The 10,242-nt window shown below is 52.9% G+C and overlaps 1 protein-coding gene across 1 annotated transcript; it reads left to right on the top strand.

The window, feature by feature from the left end:
- Nucleotides 1-268: 268 nt before the first annotated feature.
- Nucleotides 269-9,973, top strand: SLC22A13 (solute carrier family 22 member 13). Its single transcript, XM_027523603.1, is given in 13 exon segments — nt 269-536; nt 539-602; nt 5,029-5,034; nt 5,222-5,362; nt 5,604-5,758; nt 5,988-6,153; nt 6,307-6,365; nt 6,368-6,605; nt 6,814-6,890; nt 6,893-7,017; nt 7,194-7,312; nt 7,886-8,101; nt 8,292-9,973. Coding segments are annotated over 13 exon segments (1,773 nt in total). The 3' UTR covers nt 8,431-9,973.
- Nucleotides 9,974-10,242: the final 269 nt, after the last annotated feature.

Below are 10,242 nucleotides of genomic sequence, written 5' to 3'. Positions count from 1 at the left end.
CTAGAGCTCGCTGCTGCATGCTAGGCCTGAGAAGTTCCTCTGGTATTGCCTTCTCACGGAGTCCGTCAAACATCCTCAGATCCTCCAAGCCAGAGTGGACTGTTTTTTCATCATATTCTGTCATTCCTAGACCTGAGCTCAGGAGCAGAGGTGTGACAGGTGGAGCCACACAGGGCTGGATTAAACATTAACGCAGCTGCCACCATTACCCCAAGCGAGCTGCAAAGCTAGCTGGTAGCCCCAGCTAAGGAGCTGGTGACCAGTGACCATGGCTCCCTTTGCCCAGGTCTTGGCTGAACTGGGCAGCTTTGGTCACTTCCACGTGCAGCTGCTGATACTGCTGAGTGTGCCCAGCTTCCTGACCGCCTTCTACATGTTCACCCAGGTCTTCATGGTCCTGGACGAGGCCCACTATTGTTCAGTGGCCTGTTTCAGGAACCAGACTCTGAACCTGAGCACGGCTGAGCAGCTGGCCCTGAGCTTGCCCCTGGAGGCTGCAGGCAGTCCCGAGCTCTGCCTCATGTTCCAGTTGCCCCCGATGGTGCCAGCCTGGAGTGCGTCCTCAGCCACAGCTTCAGTGAGACACAGCTTTGCGAGGCTGGGTCTATCCCAAAGGCAGGCCCTTGTCTGTAGAGAATGAGGTAAGGCCGTGCGTCAGTCTGACTTTCTAAGTGTTTTGAGTCAGTCAGCTGCTCTGCCTGCCACTCTGCCCTCAGTCTCAGGTGTGACTGCCTCTGAAGCTGCCCCTTCGCCCCAGGCCTGAATGACCATTGTCATGCCTGTTTTGCTTTCTGTCCTCTGCCTGTCAGCCCATCTAACTCTCCATCCATTCCCTTTGTCTGGAATATTTGTCCATCTGTCCATTCATCTCTCTGTTTTTATCTGTCCCTTCGCATGTCTGCCCCATGGCCTTCTTTCCTGCCACTCCTGTCCAGCTGTTCTCATGCCTTTCTCTGTCCAAGGTTTGCATCTGCCTTCCCATTTGCCTTTGTCTTTCAGCCACCCGCTGTGTGTCTGCCCACCTACCTGTCTTCTTATTTAACTAATCTTGCAGTCCTACCCCTTCCCTGCCCACTCGTCTACTTTCCTGCTTGCTTGCCTTGGACTCCCTGCCTCCAGCCTTTCTCTCTAAATCTCTTCCTGCCTGCCTGCCTCTGAGATGCTGGAGGCCATGCGGAACTCTAGGACTTGTCCTGCACATACCTGAGCAATTGCTTGTGCTAACTCTGTTCTCAGGAGGGGCCCCAGCAGAACAGTAGAAAGACTTTCCCACTCCAGCCACCTCAGAGCAAGAAGGGTTGCTTCCCAGACAGTAGGGCGGAGCACAGAATAGGGAGATGACTTGACAGGGGCAGCACACATGCTTCACAGTGGACCTGGGACTCTCGTTCAGGGCACCCAGCAGCCTGAGGGTATGTCCTCCTGCCTTCTTCCTGATCCTCCCGCTCAGTCCACCCACAGCGGGAGTAGGTCACCTTGAACTCTGCTAGCCCTGGATCTAGCCCAGCCTGGGTTTGTCTGATCCTCAGTGCCCCTTCCTTCATCTCCCCGGTGTAGATGGTAGATCTGATCTTCATCATCCTTAAGACGCTGTGTCTACCTCTCCAGGTGCTCATAAACTCGCTGCCCATCTAGCCAAGTGTCACCATCCTTATAGCTCAGACAGACTTCCAGAGTGCTCAGAGCCAACCCTAGCTCTTGTTCACAGCCTTTGCTGGACTGTTCATGGAATTATTATCCAACCAACAGCTCCTGAGTTCTCAATATGTGAGGCACAGTCAGAACAGAGGCACCCTGTTCACCTCTGAGAAGACCTGGACTCCTAGTACAGGGACAAAGGCTCAATAAACTCTGAGGCTAGAATTTGCTTCTTCCTGGGGAGAGAATGGGCAGGCAGCTCCCTGAAGCAGTTGGTGTGTGAGCTGGGTGCCCAGGGACCAGAAGAAGGTTAATAGGGAAAAGGAGAAAGCCTTCGTAGGCAGAGAATAGAAAAAGAAAGGCCTGGTAACAGGAAGAAAGTGATGGGTCAGGAACTTGGTTTGCCTGGGCCAGGGGTGGGCAGGTTTTATGGGACGAAAGGGATGTTCTCAAGGACTAAGGGCCTCTCTCTCCTCTCTCCTCTTTGCTGATCCTGATGTTGGACCTTGGCCCTCTGGCCCTTCCCTGACATGCTTCCACGGACCCACCCTCCCAAGGACTGCAACTCCCACGTGAATGTATGCTTTTGGTACTTTGTGCCCCGAACTACTTGACAACCCCAAACTGGGTTCCAGAGTGGAGCTACCTTGTGTGAGGTGTCCATCCTGGCTTCCAGTCTACAAGCAGGGGTAGAAGCTACACTACAAGCTACGCTGACTCTGGGGGCTTATCTGACCTGATATCCCAAGTTTCATTTATAACCAGCAGCTTCACATGCAAAGTGAAATCCAGATAATCCAGATTTGAGAAGAAAAAAAAAAAAAAAAATACATTTCCTTATAAGCTGTGTGCTCGTGAATGACAGAGTACATTTCTCCTTCTCAGCCTACCTGTCCAACGTTTCCTGGGTGCCCATCCTTGGTAAAAGAGAAAATGACTCCCAGCCCTGTCCACACAAACCTCTGAACACAGAGGTCACTGGACCATCAGTGAATAGCAAAAACAGTGTGGTCTGTCCTGGAACCACAGAAGGAAGGCGTGCAGAGCAGAGAGAATAGCCATTTCTAGGGTCTGGAGCATGAAAGCGCCTGGCCTGTGTGAGCAATGCTCACATACAAAGAGGACTGGGAAAAGACAAGAGCCAACTCTTAAAGAGTCTCCGATACCAGTGCTAAGGAATTGGGACTTTCTTCCAGTGGGAGCCATTGATGGTTTGGAAGAGTGGAAGTGAGACTTCCACTGTTGTGATGGGTTGTGCTCCAAGAAATGGAGTGGGATTCTGCAGTCCACCGTGGCAGGCCCCAGACAGAACTGTCCACCGTAGACATTAGGGCTGGGGAGGTTGACACCTGGTGTCCCAAGTTGGAGCCCTGTTCGTCTCTTTTCCATCTGCAACATGACATCAGCACATGAACTGGGGTTGGTCTTGGCTCCTCTCCAAGCCTCTCTCTTCTGCGAAACAGGGAATAATAAGCCTACATGGGAGTTAGATAATTTGATAAGATAGGATTAATGAATGGTGTCCACTGAGCAGAGGAGGCAGCCTTGGTGGAGTCCCATGGCTTGGCACTCACGTCTTCAGAGCATGAAGGCCCCTTGTATCCGAGATGCCTATGTCACCAGCTGTGTGCTTCATGGGCCTCACGAAGCTGTGTTAGTACAGCCTCAGCTGAACTGACTTAGCTCAGCCACTTTGCTACCTATATTGTACGTGTTAATTCCTTTTATCCTATCCGGTGGTACTAAGGAATCTGTTTCATCTTCATTTGTACATGGGAAACCCAAGACAGCAGCAGATCAGCTAACAAAGTCACACAGAATGACTCAGCAGACCTTTATTCATAAATTTTTATTTTAAACAATATCTAACTACGAGGCAATCTGTGGTGGCTGGACAAAAAAGCAAACAGGATAGAACTGGGTGGAACAACAAGTTCCAAGTACCCGGTCCTGCCACACTTCATTCTCGGGAGCAATCCATTCATCATTTGATGATCACTTAAAGCTCTTACAGAATTAACAGTTGTCCTTCAGGACAGATGTAGGAGCAAAATACTATCTCCTGGACTGGTTAATTTTGGGCTAAAGATTAGGTAACTCATGGAGATTGGCTTCTCAGCTAACTGAAGGTATTGATTGGTTCCTTCTTCCATTCATTCACGCATCCTTTCACTCAGGAAACATTACCTTAGCTTTCCCTTAGTTTCACTCCCTGTCCAGGGCAGCGAAGATGTCTGAACTCACTGCCATCCAGCTGTCCAACTCGAGGACCTAGGACTAGCTGCTGAACCTATATATAGTAAGTCAAGGATTATTGCTAGAATTACGTGAGATAATGCGTGTGAAACATTTGGCATAGTACCCAATCCAGAGTAAGCACTCAGCAAGCATTAATATTGTGAAGTTGTGTCCGTGAGCTCTGGAGGAGACCTCACCTGTCATGATCCCCCTGCGCACACTTGAGGATGGAGCTGAGAGGTGTGCAGGGGGCACAGAACTTCCTTGAGGGGCACACAGACGGGTCAGTCACATGCACTGTTGTGTGTGCGCATGCAGTGGACGTGTGTGCAAATGTGTATGGACACCCATGTGTTCTTCACATGGATTTCCAATCTGTCTGTCAGGTTCTGTGAGTCTCCATGTGGGTTGTCTCTCCTCCCATCGCCATGTGTGTATGTGTGTACAGGCTTCATGTTCCTGCATCCTAATCTCTTTCCTCAGGGGATGTGTGAAGGCTTCTTAGGATTCTGATTGCCTGAGAATGATGGGAGTTTCAGGCGGGTTTTTCAGTTCGTTGGGAAAAGTCTAAAAGGCCCAAGCAGGTCAGAGGGGTGCTGTGGTTACAGGGAAGAAGCCCCATTTGTCAGGAAGAAGCAGTTAGTGACCGTCAGGGGTTCCCAAACCGTGCATCCATGGTGGGTCAATAATTTTATATGGTATCTCCAGGCCAAAAAACATACCTGGAAGTTTCATCTAATAAGTAATTTGATCCAAACAACTTAAGAAGAGGGACTTCCCTGGCGGTCCAGTGATTACGACTCTGCACTTCCAATTTGATCCTTGGTTGAAGAACTAAGATGCCTCATGCCATGCAGTGGGGTAAACAAACAAACAAACAAAAACCACCAACAGCAAAAATAGAAACAAAACTTAAGAATTTATATACTAACAACTCAGTGGCTGTTTAAAAAAAAATACACAAATCAAAAGAAAACATTTAAATTTCATCCTCAAGTCAGTACAGTTACTTCCTAATAGGATATATTGGGAACCACATTTCGCAGTCCTTGAACCCTGTGAGTTTCACATGGTTTTTGCTTTTCCCACAGCACTTGCCAAAAACACAACTTCACACAGATCACTGAAAAGAATTGCGTGAACCATCTGGAGCTGGTAGTTTGATATGAAACAGATGTTGACTGTCACTGTATTTCCTCTTACACTTCTAAGTATTGTGTCGTGCACTCTGAGTTCACAAAGCTGGTGCCCTGGGGTACCTTGATACACAGTTTGGGAACCTGCCCCACTTCTGTCCTGAGAGGTTTGTCATGCATGGGCTAGCTGATAAAAGGACTTGCCTTAGCTACCCCTGAGCTCACATCTGCCTGTGTCTACCTCATTTTAACATCGTCTATGGTCGGAAGCATCTGATGGAAACCTCCCAGTCGGTGTATGTGGCTGGGCTCCTCATTGGGGCGCTCATCTTCGGGCCCCTCTGCAACTGGTAAGGACCTTGACCAGTTCCCCCAACCCAGCATGCTCTTGGATTCCTGGCCCAGGGTCTAGTTCTCCCCAGGGCCCCTCTCACCAGTCTCCACGTAAGGCCCTGTCCACCTGCAATGGGACTCCCAGCTGGGGCCATGCACCCTCCCACAGACAGAGCGCCCAGGAAAGGGCTTGGAGCTGGGTCTCCCTCTTTCCCCTTAGACAGATTCACTCCTCGACCTGCCCCTTTGCAACCCCAGGATTGGCCACAAGGCCACTCTCTTGGTGCAGCTGCTTCTCTTCGCCATCCTTGGCATGAGCACAGCCTTCGTGCCCAGCTTTGAGCTCTACATGGTCCTGTGCTTTTCTGTGGCCACAGCTGTCACTGGATATACCTTCAGCAATGTCACCCTACGTGAGTATCTGGGCCCTGAAGCCAGCAGCTGCAGAGCAAGGCCATGGGGCCTGTGTGGCCACGCTCCCACACTGCCTGGGGGGCCCAGTCAGCTCCGTGCACCTAATGTGATGGCACTGGCACGCCCTGAACTGGACCAGGACCACAGACCCTGACCTGGTGGCATTTCATGATGGCAAGGAGTGATAGGGTGGGGTCCAGCCCAGCTTCAGCCTCTGCCTGCTTCCAGTTACAGAGTGGGTGGGGCCCTCGTGGAGGATCCAGGCTGTGGTCCTAGCACAGCGCACCTTCTCCTTGGGGCAGATGGCTCTTGCAGGACTTGCCTACGGCGTCCAGAACTGGAGACTCTTCCAGATTGCTGTCACTGCACCTGTCTTTCTGCTCTTCTGCTTCTGGTGAGGAGATATTTCCCAGGCAAACTACCTCTTGGCTGGTGGTACATGCAGAGAGGTGTCTGGAGCGGGAGGCTGTGAGGCCTGTGGGGTGTGTGCGTGCTAAGACAGAGGGGAAGTTCAGGCCCCAAGGTCACAGCTATTCCTGACCCACAGGGCCCTGCCAGAATCTGTACGGTGGCTCCTTACCTGGAGGAAGGGAGAGGAGGCCAAACAGTGATCCAGAAAGTGGCCTTGGTCAACAGCCGCAAACTCCCCTCCAAGATCCTGAGCCAGGTACTTGCAGCACTAGGCCAGCCCTGCCTGATGAGACCACACAGACCGGCCTGCCTGGCCCCTCACTCTGCACATCCCTCCCAGCTGGCCCCAGAGAAGACCAGCCCTGCAGGGAATGCCCTAGATCTGTTCCAACACCCCCAGCTCCGGAAAGAGACCCTGATTCTCTTCTACATCTGGTGAGTGGACTCAGGGCCCACAGCCCTCCCTGAGGCCTAAACTAAAGGGCTGCCATGTCTCTGGGGGAGGTGGCTGTCTGGGTACCACTGGGTCTCTTGCTGGCTGTGCTTCTGTCTCCTGTTGTGACTCCTGGCCAAGGCAGTCTCTCTTTCTGAGTGTGATGGGGTCTCATCACCTGGCACTGAGAGAGACTCTTGAACTCTGCAGGTTTGTGGACAGCCTGGTGTTCTATGGTCTGGGCCTCAAGGTGGGGCACTTTGGCCTGAATATCTACCTGACACAGTTAACTTTGGAGCAGTCGAGGTGCCTGCCTGCTACTGAAGCATCTTTATAATGGAATGGGTGGGCCGCAGGTAGAGTCAGTTGGGGACCCTGGTTCTGGGTGGCCTCACGTGTATCACCATCATCTTCGTCCCAGCAGATAACAGGGCCTCTGCCCACACCCCCTCTGCTACCAAGACCCTTTATTTCCTTTTCAGGAGTGAGGGCTTCTCTGGGGCTTGGGTGCACAAGGGGTGAGGAGTTTGGGAGGGCAGGGACAGGGCCCAGGAGGTGGGCTGGCCACTCTTCCTGTGGCTGACGGGCAGCCTCCACCAGATCTGCCTGTGGTGGTCACTGTGCTGGCTCTGGTGGGGAAGTTTGCCTTGGCGGCTAGATTTACCATCTTCTACGTGGACTCTGCTGAGCTCTTCCCCACTGTCATCAGGTAAGGGCAGCTGGTGCAACCCTGGCTCCTCTGCTCCCGAGACCCTCATTTTGACCATCCCTCCTCTGCCCTCCCTGGTGTTTCCCACAGAACTTACAGGACTGGCTCTGGGGCAGCAGGGCTGGATGCAGTCCAGGGCTGGATGAGGTCAGGGGAGTGCAGAGGAGGGCAGTGGAGAGCAGATACACCAGGGGCCATAGCCTGGCCTTGTCAGGACTAAATACGGTGTGAGTCCAGGTTTGATGAATGGCTCAGAAGGAAGTCTGCAGTGGGAGTGGGGGGTGGTCAGGAGGTGAAGCCTTTGATCAGAGACTGGATAGCAGGAATGCAGCTGGCAAACAGAAGGCCTGGGGGTGGGGGAAGCAGGCCACATTGTAGGACAAGGAGAAGTGCAGGTTGATGGGGCGGGAAGGCTGGGTGGGCTTGAGGAAGCCTGGGGACCGTGCATGTCTGGGGACACCACATGAGACATGGGGGCTTCCCAAGGACGTCAGCTGGGGTGGAACTGTGGGAGGAGCTGGGGTAGACCCAGGGGAGGCCGGGTCCGCTCAGCTTCTGCTGGCCTTCCCACAGGCAGACGGGCATGGGGATGGTGGGCATCTTTTCAAGGATCAGGGGCATCCTCATGCCACTCATGATCCTGCTGGGCGAGTATCATGTGTCCCTCTTCGTGCTCATCTATGGCAGCCTCCCCATTGGGGCTGGCTTACTCTGTGCCCTGCTGACAGAGACACGTGGCCAGACCTTGAAGGACACCATCAATGACCTGGAGCAAGAATCCTGACCACAGTGAGGTACTTGCTGTCTCTGAAGCCCAGGACCTCATATCAGTGGCCCCTCTTCCAGAAGGCCAGGTCTCTACTTTACCACTGTCCATTGTTGCAGAGGGAGCCCTCATGATTCCCATACTTTGGGGAGGAGGTGGCGAGGAATGGAAACAGTTCCTAGATAGCCAATGATGACCTTCTGCTTCCTCCAGCTCTCTGAAGGCAGTGCTTTCAGAAAAGGATTTGGAGGCCTTGGGAAGTATTTCCAGCCCAGGGGTAGCCTTTAGAGCAGCACTTAGCTCTGTAACTGTGTCTCCAAAGCTAGACCCGCAGCAGCAGAGAGCTGCCTAAACACTCCCCTGTAAATAGCTGGACCTGTGAGCACCACCAGCCTTGCTAGTGGAGGCAGTACCCTGTGAGCTGGCCCCAGAGCCAGCCACCCACTGCCTGGCCCAATCTCAGAAGCATCCTAGGTGGGCCTTCCTCCTTTCAAACCATGCTCATCCCCAAAACCCCACCCCCAGTACCCTGTTCTGAATTAGAGTCTTGGGTGTGTCTTGGGTTTAACTTGTTCTCTGACACTCTTTGGGGATATGGCTCCTCAGATCCCCTCCATCTGGGATTCCCCCTGTCCTGAAAACACAGTCAAGCCCAGAACAGGACAGCCGAGTATGGCCTCTCCCAACCCTTGAAATCATGGACCCATCCAGGCAGGTGGACAAAGGGAAGTTTGCAGTTCCTCCAGTGGCTGGACCAGGCCTGAATGGATAAGGTGGGACCCACAAGACATTTGATCTGCTGAGAGGAGACTGATTTAGTCAGAATCAAAGCTTCAGGGTTGCCTTCTCTTCAGAGATTCTCCTTCACCTGCCGTTCACTCAGGACCAGTGGCGGGGAGAGGCAGGACATATCCCTCTCTAGGCCCCCCTTTCCTTTCATCCTCTGCTGCTCTGGCTCTTGCAGGGCCCGTGCAGGGTAAGGGAAGGGGGCAGAAGGCTTCTTACTTGGTGGCCACTAGTGTTGGTTCTTTTGGGACTTGCAGTGAGTAATCATCAGTCAGTGGCCCTGGGAGGCTCCTAAAATTAGGCTTTCTTCACGAATATTCAGAGGTTCTCAGTGATCACCCCAGGACCTCTGCGTTGCTCCTTAGTATGAACAAAGTGCTGGCAAATGACTCCTTGGAACCCTACTTCATCTCCTGCCCCTCCCTGTGGACCCCCACATTGTATCTCTTGGGCTGGCCTCCCTTACAAGACAGTCCAACTAGCACAATCATAGCAGCACATTAGCCCAACTGTCCGCCTTCTTTCTGCTTGCACCCCAAGAGCTGGTCACAGCTAGAGAGCATCATACTGGCGGCTCTCTTCTCTGAATCCACAGTCAGCAGTACTTCCTGAGTCTTTAGCAGCACCTTGTATTCCTACCAGCTTTTCAAGTCAGCTTGTTTTCCGATTCTCACTGGTGGCTATTTCTCAGGTCCACTCTGCTTGTCTCCCTTCCTCTTACCCCCTACCAGATAGCTTCTCATCCTCCTCTCAGAGAAAGAAAAAGCCATCCTATGGCCACTCCTCAAATTTCCCACCAGGAAAACTTTAACCTACACTCCCTCCTCCCCTGGGTGGGGATCTGGGAGCAGCTGAGCGGAGCGTCTGTCCCTCCCTTGACTTTCCTCTCCATTCTTTCTTCTTAGGCCTGGGGATTGAAGGTGAGCAAGTGGTGCCTGGAAGGATGGGAGGATTTCCCACAATGGAGGTGGAGCCATCATGGGGGAGGCAGGTGCTCTGGGTGTTGGGCACAGCCTGCATGAAGGCATGGGGTTGGCTCATGCGGAGATTTTCCCAGTCTGCCTTGCCCCTTCTGTTCCTAGGGCCTATGGCCAGGTGTGCCCCAGTGGTAGAATGCTGCTCCCCCTCATCCTACCCAACCCCAGGACCTACCCACCCCATTGTGACACTGCTCCCTGGACACCATGGAACCCAAGGGTTCTGCTTCCAAGGGTCCGGCTGGGCCTGGATTGTGGTCAGGTGGGCCCTGGCTTTAGCTTGTGGTCCTGTCTCTAGGGAGGAAGGGCTGGGAGGGTGTGAAGGGTTTCGATTATGATGACACCCAGGAATTGTGGGGCCACATTCTCAGTATAGATGTTGACAGGAGCCTGCCGGACCC

The sequence above is a fragment of the Bos indicus x Bos taurus genome, chromosome 22, assembly GCF_003369695.1.
Source record: "Bos indicus x Bos taurus breed Angus x Brahman F1 hybrid chromosome 22, Bos_hybrid_MaternalHap_v2.0, whole genome shotgun sequence".
In the NCBI taxonomy this organism is placed as follows: Eukaryota; Metazoa; Chordata; class Mammalia; order Artiodactyla; family Bovidae; genus Bos; species Bos indicus x Bos taurus.
The sequence above is the reverse complement of the archived record's forward strand: the minus strand, read 5'-3'. Positions and strand labels throughout refer to the sequence as shown.